At 44.9% G+C, this 18,331-nt stretch overlaps 1 protein-coding gene across 2 annotated transcripts; it reads left to right on the top strand.

The window, feature by feature from the left end:
• The first annotated feature begins 723 nt into the window (after positions 1–723).
• Positions 724–17,746, top strand: nfxl1 (nuclear transcription factor, X-box binding-like 1). Of its 2 annotated transcripts, XM_072697370.1 has the most exons (23): positions 724–747; positions 1,589–1,778; positions 1,945–2,136; positions 3,566–3,675; positions 4,021–4,151; positions 4,470–4,648; positions 4,854–5,015; positions 5,128–5,228; positions 5,392–5,506; positions 5,713–5,837; positions 6,126–6,248; positions 7,306–7,396; positions 9,515–9,635; positions 10,121–10,280; positions 10,407–10,498; positions 10,762–10,783; positions 11,774–11,911; positions 12,143–12,309; positions 12,544–12,613; positions 15,012–15,116; positions 15,526–15,612; positions 16,599–16,652; positions 16,828–17,746. In XM_072697370.1, the coding sequence occupies exons 2-23, from the start codon at positions 1,598–1,600 to the stop codon at positions 16,999–17,001; spliced, it is 2,700 nt and encodes an 899-aa protein (XP_072553471.1). In that variant the 5' UTR covers positions 724–747; positions 1,589–1,597; the 3' UTR covers positions 17,002–17,746. The 2 variants fall into 2 exon arrangements, with proteins under 2 accessions (XP_072553471.1, XP_072553472.1); XM_072697371.1 differs by lacking the exons at positions 15,526–15,612; positions 16,599–16,652; positions 16,828–17,746 and having other exon boundaries at positions 12,544–12,569; positions 15,012–15,114.
• Positions 17,747–18,331: the final 585 nt, after the last annotated feature.

Genomic DNA, 18,331 nt, shown 5'->3' on the forward strand with positions numbered 1-18,331 from the left:
CATTTTACACAGCATTAAAAAGAGTCAGGGAATATTTAATAGCCAAATACAGCAAAGTATGACTGTTTTAGTTTATTAAAAAATAATATGCCAGAAAAATAAAGGATGGGCCCTTTAATGTGCTTTTTTTCACACAAATTATGTCATTTATGAGTCAAAACATACATTTTAGACTGTTGTTCATGTGTACATATGTACATTCATAGCTGTAAAAGTTTTAGGGCTACTCTTTAGTGTTAAAGGTGCATTATGGGGCATGGTTAAAGTCAAGCCCGTATAGGCCTTTAAGTTTAAGTCTAGCAAAGCCAAAGAACATTTATCCATCTCTTCTTATTGCATAGTGCACCTTTACATAGCTCACCACCAGTCTGAACACCACATTGGTTTGCTGGTTTGTTTAGAAGACACATGAAAAATAATAATTAAAAAAATAAATTTAGATTTAGATCATATTATTTGAAGTATTATTACAATTGGCCTGTAACCCTTATTGTATTTGACGTGTTCTCAATAAAGTATTTTTTGATAGACAACTATTCTGCATCCTAATTCAATGACTCTGAATAAAACTATAATGTATAAATGTGTTTTTAAAATATTCGGGAGAACCTCTGCACGACACGTTGCGCTTTTCTGCCTTGGACGGGAGTTGTAGTTTTTAAAGGCGCCGGGAATACGAAGAGAGTGCGTAAAGGGACTACATTTCCCATCGTGCACGGCTGTACCTTTGGAGCCCGGCGACTTGTGGTGAGTTAGCGGTGGGATTTGTGTTTGAGGGGGGCGATATAAACGTGATAAAACGTTCAAGAATAAAACGTTGATCCTCAGAGAAAAATGGAACATCTGTATTAAAGCGGTCTGTGGTGATAACGTTTGTTAAACATGTACAGCAGTTGTGTGAATGTTTAATAACGTAGCGAGTTAGCATGTTAGCATTGGCTATAGGAATGACTGGAGTCGCTCCGGAGCGAGCTCAAGTCAGTCTCCTCTTAGCTGTATTTTGATGGATTTTTAATATCTAAAAATAGTGAAGATTAGTTTTAAAGGGTTTAATGGATGTAATTAAGGTGGTTGGATACTTTAGGTTAAGCTATATGATCGCATGTAAGGCTTTGAAGGCAAGACGACGCTGAAGTTTGGAATTTTCCGTTCCACCTTAAATGGGGCAGCGATTGCATTTCGGCGCCTGAGGCGCCGAAATGCAATCGCTGCCCCATTTAAGGTGGAACGGAAAATTCCAAACTTCAGCCTCAAATTATCCTGATTTTTAGCAAAAATACAACTTGTCTCGATCTTATATTTGCATATTTTGTGTATTTATGAACGTAAAGCCCCCCAAATCATAACAGGATAAACTGTTGTATTTCTTCTGGTAATAAAATAATGTTTAAAATGCACACCTATGTATATATCCAGTCCACTGCAGTTTATTCACACTGATATTATAAAGTATATTTCAGATTATGCTTTTTGAATTAGGACTATTACAGGGCGACCAATCAGAACAGAGCTCATATGCATGTATTAGTCTTAAAGGCACAGTCTGTCTGAGGGTACATGACATTTCTGTGCTTTCTCTGTTATCTAGGTGATCCACATGGAGCCGGCTTGGCGACAGCAAGGCCGAGGCCGCGGCCGGGGTCAGGCACGGGGTCAGGCTGTGGGTGATGCCTTGTCAGGGAGACCTCAGAGAGAGGAGGATGGGGTCAGGGTGGGACGAGGACGGGGCGGTTCGGCTGTTACTATGGTCCCGAAACCGGAACCTACACCCAGTAAAGGTAGGAGGGATGTGTTAAAAAGGGGTTCTGGGAAGGATTAAACAAGAATAATAATAGTGGACCCCCAGAACACACCACTGCAATGCACACACTCTACCCCACAATGTTTCAGTGATGGTTCTGTGTGGTTCTCAGGTTCTCTAATAAAAGCTGTGTGTCTCTCCAGTCGTGTCATCTCAGTCCAAATTTGAGGAGATCAGAAAGTCCAACCAGGCAGCTGCTCAGAGACTGGCAGAGAAACAGTACAGCTTCTCGTCTGAGGAAGATGAAGACGATGATGAGGATGTTGAAGATGGAAGGCTGGGGAAGCAAGGGAGGATCCTGGAGTCGACACTCACTACATACACCAGCCAGACAGGTCAGAAATCACCCGATTACACACACACACTCTTCATACACCCTCCTGAGCTTCAGAAGTGGGGTGTTCTTCAATCTTATTGGTTCTTTGTTTTGAATTAGGAAATTAAGATGCAGTCGAACAATTCCAATCAAAATTACCCCGCAGACAAAGAGCAATTTAAATAGCTCAACACAAATGCCTCTTTTCCTATTCCAGAACTATTCAACCCCTTCGTGACAAACGTCTTTAGTAGTACTTAGTGGAGAACCCTCTGCTGTTCTGACCTGCTGCAGACATGATGCACGGCCAGACTCCAGCTCCTGGCAGCGTTCCTGAGGAATCTTGGCCTATTCCTCTTGGGCAGTGTCCTCCAGTTCACTAATACTCTTGGGTTTTGCAGCCGCAGCCGCTTTCTCACCACATCCCACTAAAGATTTTCTTTGGGGTTCAAGTCAGGTGACTGGTAGGCCTCTCTAGAACCTTCCAGGACTTCTTCTGAAGCCATGTCTTAAGTAGTTTACAAGCTTGTTTTGTCTAGTTTCACTGTATCTAATCTCTTGTCATATTTTCTCACTTTAGTACCTTTCAGTTCACAGGCATCTCCCCAGCTGTAAACTGTGAAATAGGAGCAGTGATGTAGAGTAAGCTGTTTTTTGTCCTGCTCTGGACTAAAGACTGTAGAGTTGCGGAGGAGGTCACAGTGGTTCAGGCTGCAGCTCCTTTATGATCCATTTAAACTCACTCCTCTGCTGAGGGGGTGAATCAACAAACACACACACACACACATCACTCGCCAAAGTGCAGGCCCACACAGACACTGCTGTGTGAATCCAGGGTCACATGCTGTGTTGAGACGTACGTCAGCAGTGCTGAATTTTCAGAGGATTCCAGTGTGAGGCCCCTCAGGTGAGGAGTGTGTGGAGGAGGTTCAGACATGCAGCAGAGCAGATAACTTAGGGAGTAAAGAATTTGTGGCCACAGTTATATGAACAGCTTTATACATATTTTATTAACGATTAATAAACACACTTCATCACCAAACACCAGTCGGGGTGGTTCCTGCTCTTCCACACCACTTCTTTTACCAGTTAAACCGGGTGCTGATGACGTTAATCATTAACGGGGTGTGGTTTAGAAGATGGTGGGACTTACTTTAGTCTATAAACCCAAACAGAACCTGAACTGAGCTGAACGCTGGTGGAGCCAGAACACACTTTCACCTCAGCACAGTGTGTGGTATCACTCCGCCCACTGCTATACAGAGCGGGACGTTATGAGGAGGATAAAGTAGTTCCAGTTCTAGATTCAGTGTGTAAACAAGGTCATTCATGATGATTTACAGAATGACTAAAAATGTGTTTTTATTTATATTATGAGCATCGTTATATGGAGAATGTTTTGGTGAACCTTTAATGGTCTACCTCTGTGTGTGTGTTGTGTGTTTTAGGAGGAGACGTGTCAGATTTGGAGAGAACCCGTCAGTACCTGAATGAGGCGTTCCAGTCTGGAGCCATTACCTGCCTCATCTGCATCGCATCTGTGAAGAGAACGCAAGCGGTGAGACACACACACACACACACACACACACACAGTTTTATTTGGTCTACCTTGGTTCCAGCTATTTGGACTGACTAAGACCCTGTTTACACCTGGTCACTTTATGAGACTGGTATATGGATAGGATACTGGGAAGGGGTTTGGTTCTGCAATGTGTTTTGGAGAGGCTGGGGTGTTCGTGTCTCGGACCTCCTCCTGAACTGGTCTGAGTGATCTGGTTCAAATGAGTCTTGGGTGTGTTCACACTTGCAGGTTTATGTGGTTTGGCCTCTCTCTCTCTCTCTCTCTCTCTCTCTCTCTCTCTCTCTCTCTCTCTCTCTCTCTGTCTCTGTCTCTGTCTCTCAGGTTTGGAGCTGTGTGGGATGTTATTGTATCTTCCACATCCCGTGTATTCAGAAATGGGCCAAAGACTCGATCTTCCTGGTTTCCTCGGTAACAGATGAGGATTTTGGGAAGAAGGACCACCCCTGGCCCTGGTGAGGAGCATGCACCACTCAGTGTTTCAGTATTGAACTACTCTACAGTCTTTATTTAGGTTTTTATTTTTTCTTATTAAATATGAAAGCAGATCCTCCAGGATGTCTGGGTCTCTGTGTGATTGTTTTGGACAGAAGTTCTTAAATTTGCTGCATCATTTCTTAAGATATGTGGCAGAAAGTAGTGCTTTTAATTCTCATGTGCAGTCTGATAATTACAATGAAGCTGAAGCAGAATGAACTGCAAATGAAGGAGGAACTGAAAGGATGTTATGAGCTGTATTTTAATGCCTCTGTCCCTCTCTCTCTTTCTCTCAGTCCTAAGTGCAGGCATGAGTACTCTCCTCAGCAGACACCATGTCGTTATTACTGCTACTGTGGTAAAGAGGTTGACCCCGCTCCCGACCCCTGGCTCCTCCCACACTCCTGCGGACAGGTGTGTGACAGGGAGTTCAAGCCACCCTGCGGACACCGCTGCCTGCTGCTGTGCCATCCAGGTACACAAACACACACACACACAGTCTTGGCTGGTTTAGATTGTAACTCTGTTCTGATTGGTTCAGTTGGGTTCATATGCTTTGATAGTCTCTCATCTAATATTTTGCAGTGATCTGATTGGTTTAGCTCTTTAGAGGTTTAAGAGCTTGGGCTTTGCAGTCTGAATCACCTATTGGAGTGTGTGTGTGTGTTGGTTCATTTCAGGTCCGTGCCCCCCATGTCCTAAGATGGTGAGTGTGTCGTGTGTGTGTGGAAAGGCGGCCCCGGTTCCTCGACGCTGCAGTAATAAAGCTTGGACCTGTGGGAAAGTCTGTGGCCGCACGCTGCCGTGCAAGATGCACACCTGCACACACACCTGTCACGCAGGTAACACACTCATTTCATACTCACACACATACACACTTGGACTCTTGTCACGCAGCTAACACACACACACACACAAAGTTAGCAGCCAGGCTTTCTCACTCTCTCTCTGCAGGTGTGTGTGAGCCGTGTCCGAGGGTGAGCGTGCAGAAGTGTGTGTGTGGGAGGAGCTCAGCAGAGCGGCAGTGTGCCAGTCCGGTGTGGCACTGCGACCAGGTGATCTTTCACTCCTCACCTTTTAACTCTCGATGTTCTGATCCAGGATCGGATTTGGGCAGCGTTCCACCCGATCCAGTGCTGATCGTCTGATTCGTTCCCGTTCCCTCACTGGATGAGCGGTGCAGGGTACTGTGTAATGTGTGTGTGGTCTCTTCTGCAGATGTGTGGGCGTCCATTGCCATGCGGTAATCACACGTGTGAGCGTGTGTGTCACACAGGTGTGTGTGGAGAGTGCCCACGTGCTGGGAACCGAACCTGCCCCTGTGGCAAGAGCAGTGAGTTGCACTCCTCATACAGATTTACATATCATGTACACACCATTACAACAGTGTGTGACTCATATGAACATTATAGAGCGCCCTGTAGTGTACTACAGTTTGTCAGATTGAGCGTGTGGATTGTATACGGAGTATGTGTGGATCGTATGAGTGTAATACAGTTATATTAACGGTATGTTATTGATGCTTTGTGTGTGAATCAGAATGTGCTCTGCCATGCACTGCTGATGTTCCTACCTGTGGGGACACGTGTGACAAGAAGCTGGACTGTGGTTTACACACCTGCTCCATGCGGTGCCATAAAGGACCCTGTGAAACTTGCAGACAGGTACAAACAGTAAATACACACACACACACACACAATAACTCATTACACTAACACACTTACAGTGATGTTAATTGTTCTTATAAATGTCTGTTTTAGAAGAATAATTAGGTACAAAACACTTGAGAGAAAATTAGTCCAATAGGTTCACAACATCAGGATTCCAGTCTGAGACGGAAAGTATTATTGGAAAAGTCCTGTGATTCTCCAGTAGGGGCTTCTATTCACATACTCATCAGCTACAGCTCACCTTAGAACTGTGTTTGTGTATGTGTGTGTGTGTGTGTGTAGGAGGTGGAGAAGCAGTGTCGTTGTGGACGCTACAGTAAGCGCATGCCGTGCCATAAGGAGTATCTGTGTGAATCCAAATGTAACCAGACCCGCAGCTGCAGCAGACATCAGTGCAGGAGGAAGGTGAGGTTTACACACTAGCAGTGAGAATGTCTGATTGAATCTGGCAGGCAGACACTGTCCTCCCACAGTTACTGAACTGTGCAAGAACAACAATGAAGAACATGGTGAAAGACAGCTTTGGCTTTAGAAAGCAGAAGAGTAAAGACCGTACCGTACTGAGTGTACTGTACCGAACTTGGCCTTCACTGTGTGTTACTGAAGCCAGAAGTCCAAGTTAGAGGTGATGCTCCTGTGCCAGGCAGGAGGTGATTGTATTGTGTCTGTAGAACCTCTTCCCTGTTATTTTTAAAAATGAAGGATTCTTTCTGTGGTCATGCCAGCTCAGCAGGGGGCGCTAAAGCGTCATGTGGGACGAAAAATGTTCCTCATTAAGCCCAAACAGACCTGAATACAGCAGCGGCTCTCTCACTGTGTTCACACAGCAGGCCTCCTTAATCCCATCTCTCACACACACTCGAACCCAGATTTGTACCAAGAATAAAAAGCTTAAATAATAAAAATAAATATATATGTTTTATGTTGCCGTGGCGACACCACTGTTTCTGAATCCCTCTCACTCAGTGAGTGTGAAGAACATTTGCAGTATGTATGAACATATAGCATATGGGACATTAGATAGATATGTATGTGTGTGTGTATCTATATAAAACGTTCAGGGGAATTGAATTAAAAGGTAAACACAATCGTTACTCAACACGTAGTTACACAGGTAAACTGTTTGATGTCTCCTTTTTCCAAAAGACCCGACTTTAATAATATCCAGATAAGTGTGGGCGGGGCCTCTGAAACTGAGAGTCACTTCTCTCACGCACAGTGTATCTGTATCTCTCACTGTCAAAAACACATGCTTACTGTCACACACACTCCCACCGTCACACACACACTCTCTCACGGTCACACTTCATCACTGACCCGTGTTTACCCGACACTCAGGCAGGCATGTTTCACACCATCACTGAGACACACTTCAGATAAAGCATTATTTAAAGCTCTCTGTGTGTGTGTGTGTGTGTGTGTGTGTGTGTGTGTGTGTGTGTGTGTGTGTGTGTGTGTGTAGTGTTGCCCAGGTAACTGTCCTCCCTGTGATCTGAACTGTGGCAGAACACTCGGCTGCAGGAACCACAAGTGCCCCTCAGTGTGTCATCAAGGTAACACACACACTAGCTAAACTCCCCGTTCTTCTCGGCCGGTCACATGTCCCCAAATCTGTTAATTATCCCAGTCCAGCTGGCTGGGGTCAAAGGTTGTGTTTTGGAATGTTATTAAACCACAGAAAAATGAGTTTTATAATCGTCCACTGCAGACTGAAGCTCAGACACTGGTTTATACAGCTGTGAGGAAACAGGTCTGACCTGATACATATCAGAGATGTGTACGATTACGTCTGATTACATGAACGTACGCCAGTTCTACCCACAGCTTTGTTGATACGTTCAGGTCTGTAAATATGAATGTGATATGAGAATGTGTAAATTTGATCATACACTAAATAAAATGGAGAAAAATAAAAAATGCTGCTTTTGCAGTTAAATCATCCAAACCATCCATTTCAGCAATAAATAATATTAACACATAAAGAACTGATGCTGGCTTTGCACACAGTTGTACTACTATTACTTATTCTGTAGGAAATGTGTGTATATTTACACAATAATATAAATAAACAGGGGGCGGAGTTACCATGTGTCAGTAATCATTGTTAAATCAGCTCATGTTTTTTTAATAGCTTTGCTCTAAAGCTCCCTGGTTTGTGTGAACGGTGAGGCGTGAAAGATCACCTATACACACTGCACCTCGGCGCTAAGCGCGCTATCTACATTTCTAGCTGCAATTCTCTGGGGTTCAAGCACTGTACGGAGCCAGTAGAGCACAACTGATGGGCAGTGTTTTTAGACTCTCCTTATTTATAAAAGATTTGTGGGTAAAAGTGAGATTTTTGGGCATGACTTGTATTTGCACAGCTGAATAACCTGGGAGTTCCACTTCACTGTGTTTTAGTCTGAGGGTGCACCACAGTTTACACGTTAACCTCACTGAACTGAGGACGATTCTGCTGGACCCAGACTACAGAGTCTGGTTTCTGCCCTCATCACCTTTCTGACCTTTTTCACTGCTTCAGAGTTTCATATACAGTCTGATTCAAAAGTTTGGGCATCCGAGGTCACACTTCTGCACATTTAAATACACAATTACTGTTTATTAAACAGTTAATGCAAAAGCAAGCTGTTTTCTCTGTCTGTTAAATTCATTCAATGAATAGAAATGATGTCTAAAATGTGCAGATGCAGCACATGACCGGGCATATGTTTGTTTATTGGTGAGGATTAATTCACTTATTTATGCTCAGAACATCAGCAACATGTGTCCTTTGACCATGTGTTTGTATACATTCCCAAAAGGCTTATTGTCTAAAATTAAAGCTTAATCCGTCTTTCTGAAAATAGCAGCACATTACTCACGCTGGTTCTGCAGCTCAGTCCTGTTTGTGTTGCACATCTGGTTTTTTCTTCTTTTTTTGTGAGTACGAAAGGTTAGACGAAGGTTTTGCATATCAGACCATCACTGTATAATAACTGGGTACAGCAGGATAATGCACAGCGCCCCCTATCTGACTGGACGCCGGGCCGCATTCATTATTCAGCCCTGATATTTAAATGATTTGACCTTTGATGTGTGCGTAAAGGTGAGATCACGGAGTTGGAGTTTATAGGTCATCTCACCGTTGTGTAATTATTCTGTTGTCTCTCCCTCTCTCACTTTTCTCTCTATATGCATGTCGATCGCCCTGTTTCTGTGTGCTAAATGCTAAATGGTGCACAGAACATCAGTGCGGGCGTCTTATCTAAATGTCAGGCCGGTCCGACGCTCTTTAGCTTCGGTTTGAGTTCAGCATGTCTGGACCAGGCAGCAGGAAAACAGCAGCTCTGACCAACCAGCTTTGTACCTCAGCCAGGCTCCGCCCACAAATACTCTGTTTAGTAGCTGCTGCTGGAAGAAGTGACGAGCTTTTGACGACATTTAAATGTTGAAACCACGTCCAGTCCTCACAGACCGTATATACTGACTGAGCTGCCTGCTTTCATTCGTTGTTTTTTGATGTCTCAGAAACCAACATGTACATATGTTCACCTACTAAGCCCCGCCCACTCACACTGAAGATATGAGTTATTAAGTTCAGTGTTTAGGTCAAGATAATTATAGTGGGAATGTACTGTGTGTGTGTGTGTGTGTGTGTGTGTGTGTGTGTGTGTGTGTGTGTGTGTTAGGGAGTTGCTACCCATGTCCGGAGGTGGTGCAGGTGAAGTGTGCATGTGGCACCACCTCTCTGAGTGTTCCCTGTGGGAGAGAAAAAAGCACCAAACCCCCACGCTGCAAAGAACTGTGCAGGTAAATACACACACACACACACACACACACATAGTATCTACATATAAGGGACACCTGCTAATTTACTGCTTCTTCTGAAATTATAGGTATTAAAGAGTTTATCCTGCTTCTGTTGGAGTGACTGTTATACCCCTCTAGCCCACGCCTGGTATTAGGCAGCGTGGTGTCAATAGGGTCATGATGTTGATCTGTTCCAGAGAGTCCTATTCTATTGGCAGTACTTCTCTACTGGGACTAGACAAGCTGTGTGTGTGCATTTGCACATCTGTCTCAGCAATGGGTGCAGCTTAAAGTAGCTGAACACATTTATTAGAATTGGTGTCCACAAACATTTGGACAGGTTTGTGTATGTGTGATAATAGTACACTCTGTACTACAGAGAACTATGCAGGTTTATGATTGGCTGGAATTCTTATACTGTGTGTGTGTGTGTGTGTGTGTGTGTGTGTGTGTGTGTGTGTGTGTGTGTGTGTGTGTGTGTGTAGTAATCCTTCATCGTGTCATCACCCCACTCGTGAGAGGCACAGGTGTCATTTTGGCGCATGTCCAGTCTGTAAGCAAGTGTGCCAGATGCCCTTACCTGGCTGTAATCACCTGTGTCCAGCACCATGCCATGACCAGGTGCTGCTCAGAACCAACCAGCGGGTAAGAATTTCTCTCTCTCTCTCTCTCTCTGTCTCTGTCTCTCTGTCTCTCTCTCTGTCTCTGTCTCTCACATGACTTATCAGTAACATCAGTTTTTACAGAATGGGGGGTGTGTGTGTGTTCCAGGCTCCGTTAGCTGGTCCGTGGGAAAAGCCTTCAGCTCCAGCATTTGAGTGCAAGGCGTTACCCTGCCCTCCCTGCCAGGTCCCCATACCCACGTACGTACACACAGACATATACACGTGCACACACATCAGGCAGGAGTACTGCATCACACTTCCCCACTGGATCTCTAAAACAATCGCATTGTAACACATGGGTGTGTGTGTCCAACTTCAACATGTAGCATAGCTGTAATGTGCAGCAGACAGTGAAGTGACGTATTCATGCTAGGCTTTGAACTGTGTGTGTGTGTGTGTGTGTGTGTGTGTTGCCACCTGTGAAGTTATAATCTGTAACAGTGTGTATTTTCTCTCTGCAGGGCCTGTCTGGGGGAGCATGAGGTAACTGCACACACACACACACCCCTCCAGCTGATCTTCTGATCTAAATCTCAGTGCGTCACTCTCTTATCCTCACTGCTTTGTTTATTTCTCTCCTCATCACTTGTTTGAGAGAGAGAAAGAATAGAGTGGACGAGAGAGTGATGGGGAAAATTTAGAGGACGAGCAAGACAGAAAGGGAAGGGGAGAGATAGGAAATGAGAGAGTGAGAGAACACTTAAAAATAAAAGAGAGAGAGAGAGAGAGAGCGCAAATGAGGAGCTGGGGAGACAAAGTGTGTGAGAAGGCGAGAGAGTGAGAATTAGGGAAAGAGAAATGTGTGGGCGAGGGGAAAGGGTAGAGTGGTCCAGTGGCCCTTCAGATACGGCTAAAGGTCAAATCCAGTCTAATCTCTGTGCCGTTGAAATGTCAGAGAGAGAGAGTGTGTGAGTGTGTGTGTGTGTGTGTGATTATTATGTACTGTTTATATTTTCCTTTGTTATGCAGTAGCGGGAGAGAAGCACGCTTATCATTTCATTTGGTTCATATGAGCGCTGATGTGAAGCCTTACACTGGACACTTTATTAGAAACACCTATGCAGGGGTGGGGGGGTGATTTAGTAGTGTGGGCTGAACTTCAGAGTTTAGGTTCTCTCAGGATTGTGGGTCACTGTTCTCCTTTGTACTCTAATGGCACAAAGCTCTATTGTCTAGTGTTGTGTGCAATGATGTGAACCACAGAAGTAAGTGTGTGTGTGTGTGTGTGTGTGTGTGTGTGTGTGTGTGTGTGTGTGTGTGTGTGTGTGTGTGTGTATGCGTGTATGCATGCACGCACGCACGCGTTTTCGTGGGGGTCTTGCTGTAGGGAGGTTGTGTTTGGGCATATTTTAATTAGCCGACCCTCCAGAGTCAGCATTTCAGCTCATACTCCTCTGCTCCGCACAAACACACCACAGCTCCAACCAGTTCAGTCTGGTCTCACTAACTGCTCTGTGTGTGTGTGTTTTACAGGTGAGTCCGGTGCTGTGCCACGTTCGCGGGCCATTCTCGTGTGCCCGACCATGCGGACGAACTTTGACCTGCAGTAACCATAGCTGCAGCCTGGTGTGCCATTCAGTGACCTCTGACCCCAACAAAGAGAAAACAGAGGTCTATCTCTTACACTCTCTCTCTCACACACACACACACACACACACACACACACACAGTATCTCCTGTCAGTCTTTATTTAGACCATGTCTTTATTAGCTGTGTGTGTGTTATGGAATGCTGAGTGTCAGAAGGATGGAGGGGTGTGTGATTGCAGTGTGTTGGGGCTCCTGTGAGACCTAACAAGGACAAATCTTTAGAACCCCATTGTTAAAACATGTGTGTTTACAGGCTGGGAAAGAGTGTGAGCTGTGCGAAGAGGGTTGCTCTAAGCCCCGCCCCCCTGGATGCCCCCACCCCTGTGCCCTACCTTGTCACCGTGGCGACTGCCCCCCCTGTACCCAGATGATCAGACAGCGCTGTCACTGCAAGATCACCAACCTGTACATCGAATGCCTGTGAGAGAGACACACACACACACACACACACACACACACACAGAATGTCCAGTTAGATGTACTTGTGCTCCACTCACTGGCCACTTTATTAGAAACAGAGGTTTGGTCCAGACTGATGCAGTAATAGAGGCACACTCTGGATGATGATCCTCAGGGCTGTGGTGCGGAGGAGCTCCTCCTGTTTACTGAATAGTGTAAACATGTTTGTTTGTTTGTTTGTTTGTTTGTTTGTAGGAAGTTGACTTCTGCAGATGAGAAAGGTAGAAAACTGCTCACCTCCTGCAAGAACCAGTGCCCTAAACAGGTGTGTGTGTGTGTGACAGTGAGGAAAATGATGAAAGAAAGAGAATAATAAGGAGAGTTAAAGGAGGAGATGAAACATTAACTGCTGTAAAATGAATGGGTGGGGCTAAACTGCTTTAGGCTGAATGGGTGGGGCTAAACTGCTGTAGGCTGAATGGGTGGGGCTAAACTGCTGTAGGCTGAATGGGTGGGGCTAAACTGCTGTAGGCTGAATGGGTGGGGCTAAACTGCTTTAGGCTGAATGAGTGGGGCTAAACTGCTGTAGGCTGAATGGGTGGGGCTAAACTGCTGTAGGCTGAATGAGTGGGGCTAAACTGCTGTAGGCTGAATGGGTGGGGCTAAACTGCTGTAGGCTGAATGGGTGGGGCTAAACTGCTGTAGGCTGAATGGGTGGGGCTAAACTGCTGTAGGCTGAATGGGATGCTCTGCATTTATGAAACACAGCTGCTTTAAACACAGCTAATACAGTTAAGCCCCTCCACTGTAAACGCTGCACACTGAGGGAGACTGACGGTGCGGTGTGAGCATGTTACGCCCCCCTCAGGAACTGAGGCAGAACAGCAGCTGATGGAAACAGAAGAAATTGCGCAAGTTATCAGAACCTTCAGTTTATCTGAAAATCAGAGCTGTGTGTGTCGTGCCGTGATTGGCTGATCTGTAATGGCTGTGCTGGAGATTAGCTTCACCTGCAAACACTTACACTCATTTACTTTAATCTTTAAACTACACACACACACACACACACACACACACACACACACACACACAATCCTTTCTGCTTAGCTCACTCTCTCACATGGTAATCTCATCTCTCGCTCTCCCTCTGTCTGAGGTCTGTCTGAGGGGCGTCACTCTGAACTCCTGACACTACTTCTTTTCAAGTTTTAGTTTTAGAGGACTCATTACATACTCTGTCCAAATATTTGTGAACACCCCTACTACCCTTAATGAATGCATTCAGCTGACGCAGATGTGCAAATGCGCACACACACACACACACACACACACACACAGCCTGTCAAACCCCTGGCCAGAGGTCAAAAGAAACAATAAATGAGCAGGTGTCCCAATACTTTTGTCCATGTAGTGTAGGTGCACTTCTGTGTTTTATTATAATCTGTAGTGATGGATAAACACGCCCACTTTCAGTGTGTGTTGTGAACAGTGTTTTGAACAGGATGGTGTGTGACCTGAGTAAATAGGTGACAGTCTAAGTCCAGCGTTTGTTAGTGGTGTTTGTTAGCAGCGTTAGCTTAGCGTGTCCTGTTGTAAACTAAAGAAGCACACGTCCAATACCAAACATGTCTCGTCTGATCGCCTGAATCTGATCAGAGATCAATCATAAGGGTCTGATTTGTCGACAAACTGCTCCTTTAATCCTCTGATTGACAGGCGAAGACACAACCACACAAAGTAACATCTATAAGAGCTTTTCTTTGATCTTGAAGAGACCCTATATGCATTCTGATGGTTCTTTGAGGTGACATGGTTCCACACAGAACCCCTTTAAGGATGTTCCACTGTGAAGGGTCTCAGTGTGAGGGTCCGCCTCCGGTGTTTGAAGCTGGTCTGTGTTTAAGGGGAGAATCTGACTCTGGTTAAGTTGTGTAACGCTGCAGTCCAACTTCAAACATCCAGGCTTTCTGTCACACTCCATTCCATCACACACACACACACACACACACAGTATATTGCAGAAAAGAAACCACCAAAAATAACAGGTTTTTATCCAGCACAGTTCCTGGAAAGATACCCCTCCCATCAAACTCACACACACACACTGCCCAAGTTGGCTGTGTGCTGCAGTGTGTTTACAGTGGCTCAGGCTGTCCAGATTCCCCATCATTCCTTCCTGATCCTCTGAGCCACACTGATCTGATCTGTTCTTAAGGTTCTGTTTATATCTTCATTACATCCTGTTTGTTTGTTTACTTCAGTCCATGTTCTAGATAACAGCGAGCCATGCAGTGTCAATTTCCTGTTCCACCGTAGTTCATTTATTAGTTTATATTGTACTCTACTATATTGTATTCTACTTTAGCCTTGTACACTATACTGACAAAAGTATTGGGACACCTGCTCATTCATTGTTTCTTCTGAAATCAAGGGTATTGAAAAGAGTTTATCCCACTTTTGTTTTTGGAGCTGTCTAGAGAAGAAGCCTTTCTACTGGATTTTGAAGAGCATTGATGTGAGAATTTGATTGCATTCAGCCACAAGAGTGGCTCCACACAGCTGGAATTTAATGTATTTATGCAGATGTGGGCACCTAAGCACAAACACATTCTCCGAACAGACTAACATGCCCCCCCCCTCTCTCTCTTTTGTTGTGTGTGTGTGTGTGTGTGTGTGTGTGTGTGTGTGTGTGTGTGTGTGTGTGTGTGTGTGTGTGTGTATAGCTGAAGTGTGGTCATCGCTGTAAGGAGCTGTGCCATGCTGGGGAGTGTGAGGAGAACTGCACCCAGAGAGTTAAACTGAAGTGTCCGTGCAAGAGGATCAAAAAGGTGCTGAACACACACCTGTCTGTGAAATCGACCCACACTGGCTGTTGCTTCTGACTGGAGGGACGTTGGAGTGATGCTGTTTGTGATCAGTGTATTTCTTTTACTGGTTATTTGTAGCTGCATTTGATCAAACAGCACTTCTGCTTCTGTAATTAGAACCTCAGACTCTGATTCAGAGACTTTCGCTCAACAGGACACTCAAACAGGCACTGAAAGTTGGTCATTAATATGCATGAGCTCATTAACATGTCAGTATAGATTGGCTGTTACTGAAATCCCAGCTTTTACTACAGCGCCCTGTTAAGAAACACCACCATTAATTTATCAATAGAACTTCAACACCCTCAAATTGGTGTGATGTGAGTGGACACAGAGGCTAACACAAATGGACCTGTGTGTGTGTGTGTAGGAGTTTTCATGTTCTCGTGCCAGACAAGAGGAAGATTTGGTGGTGTGTGACGACACCTGTAGAGAACTACAGAGGAAATACACTGAGGTATGACACACACCACACACACACACTCTCTATGTGGGCGTCTGTTAGCTGACATAGCAGAATTAGCAGTTGGTGTTCTTCTCCCAGCGTGTTGAGCTCCAGTAGGGTTGTGTTGGCGGCAGTTTTAGAAGATGTGGAGGACGACCGTGATAGCCTTCATCCCTCCAGCACATTGTCTGATAGAGGGGTTCTAGATAGTAGGGGACTAGGAATGACTGAACTGTGAAAAAGCGAAATGGAGTGATTAGTAGGAGACGCATGTTTGTTGGTTAAGAACCCCTTTTGCTGTGTCTGGGTACTGTTATGGAAATGGATATGGAAATAGGACACAGGTACTCAAACACAGTGTTCCGGGTTCAGATTAGCAGTCGCTCGGAAAAGAGCCATTACTCCCAGTGTTGGTCTCTCCCTGTCTGTAAAGCCTCTTTAATAAGGAGCTGAGTGGAGTCCGGAATGTTGGGGAATCGGGAAACTGCGGCATAATTGCTCAGACCTCCTAAACTCCACTAGCTACCAGATTACACACACACACACACACACACACACACACACACACACACACACACACAGTCCGGGTGTGTTCCCATGGTAATGGGGTGTAAAATTCACCATTGTCTGATGTGTTTTATGCTCTGCCAGAGGGGTCATAAAAAGTGGCAGGAGCCATTAGGGGAGCATTAGCACAGGACACACACTCACTCTTTCTCACACACACACACACACACACACACACACACAAAGAGACACTAAACCATTAGACCACAATGTAGAGCTAATGGCTAATGCCAGACACAAAAGACACTAAACCTTTACAACACACCATAGAACTAATGCCTACTACAACACACACACCACACACACACACACACACACACACCCCTCAACACTTTGTACACACCCTCATTTAAAACACAAATAACTTTCATTGGAGAAAAGTAGAAATGAATTGTGTGTGTGTGTGTGTGTGTGTGTGTGTGTGTGTTCAGGCTCGTGAGGCTGAGGAGAGGGCGATGAAGGAGGAAGAGATGAAGAAACAGCAGGTAAGATCTGACCTCCAGCTCATAGCGATAATTTTACACACTCACTCTGCAGAAGCCCACCGCCAGGACAGCCCCGCCCACACGCAGGGTAGATTTTCCCACCTGTCTTCAGAGTCAGGAACTAAATACCCCGTCTCACACTCTTACTGTGTCCTGGTGTCATTGTGTGTGTCAGGCGGAGCTGGAGGCCTTCGAGAAGCGCCAGAAAGGGAAGCGGAAGAAGAACCGGCGGAACACTGAAGTGGAGGTGGAGGAAGGGGTGTGGCTTAAGTACAAGAAGTACCTGCTGGTGCCTGTCTGTGGCGTCCTATTAGCTGTTGGAGTGTTCTACCTACTGCAGGTCAACTAGAGGATGCTGATGCCTGTGGAACTGGACATTAATGCACGTTATTAATATTCTACCCTAATTATTCATGTTACTATGTGAGCTACACAGTGTTGGGCGGAGCCTAGGGAGGGCAGTTGGCTCCATGAGACTGCCCTGTTCCAAACACACACACACACACACACACACAGTTAGTGCCTTTAAAGGTGGTGTTCAGAACTGCACTGTATGAACACACTTGGTTAAAGATTCATACTGGAGCTGTAATACACACTGGTTATCCAGTAAGAAGACCGGGTTAACCAGTCACCTGCTTTACCTAAACCACAATAACTCACTTCTACTGGCTTACATGGACGGAAACCCATCCAGAGCTGTGATTGGTCAGCATGCTCACAGTCACACCCATGCTGTATTTGGTCAGTGGGGTCAGTACTACAGTATTGATTATTAATCAGTGTGTCCCGCAGCCCTGGTCAGCACTAAGAGGTATTGCAGGCATGTTTACATGCAGATTCAGACAGTGTGTGTGTGTGTGTGTGTTTGGTGAGGCTGCATTCAACCAGACCTCCATTTGTTAAAGCTTATTTACATGGACTAAAGTACCTGTTCTAGATCTCCTGAGTTAATTCTAAAGACCTGATTGGTTCTAGCTGTAGATGTTTTGGTTTAGGCTGCTGATGATTTTGAGTTTAACGTTCTTCTCCTTTAAGAACAGGAATCTGTGTGATATGAATTCATTATGAATAAAGTCAGCTTTCATTAAAGATACGAGCTTGTTTTCCTGAAAGTTCACCCTGTTTTCCTGCTGCGCTGTAATTGGGTGTGTGTGTGTGTGTGTGTGTGTGTGTGTGTGTGTGTGTGTGTGTGTGTGTGTGTGTGTGTGTGTGTGTGTGTGTGTTGGATTTGTGTGTGTAGTGTCAAGACAATTACAAAGTTTCAGGTGAACAGAGGTGTGATCGTTAAAGAACTCATATTCTACATTTATCTTTATTTTATTTTTAAATAAGTGTTATTAAAAGTCATAGTTAATTAATCCAGCCTCTGTTTATCTCTTAAATTAAAGTTTGCTATTGTTACTGCTCCCATGATATATGTAAATTAAGTCTGTTCTCATTGGCTGCCCATGTATTGTGCCTATTCAAAAATTCTAGTCCAAGCTGCTAATGCTCTGTATAATGCCAGCGTGAATGGGCGGGGCTAAACTGCTGCAGACTGAATAGGTGGACGTTATGTAAATATGTAAATTTGTTTTTGTGACCTCACAAAAGCTAAGATTTTATAAATTTGTTGATTTATGATTACTGCACCTTTAAGATTCTTTCTAATGAATGCATTCAGCTACTGTAAGCTG

The sequence above is a fragment of the Salminus brasiliensis genome, chromosome 14 (assembly GCF_030463535.1).
Source record: "Salminus brasiliensis chromosome 14, fSalBra1.hap2, whole genome shotgun sequence".
Taxonomy (NCBI): Eukaryota; Metazoa; Chordata; class Actinopteri; order Characiformes; family Bryconidae; genus Salminus; species Salminus brasiliensis.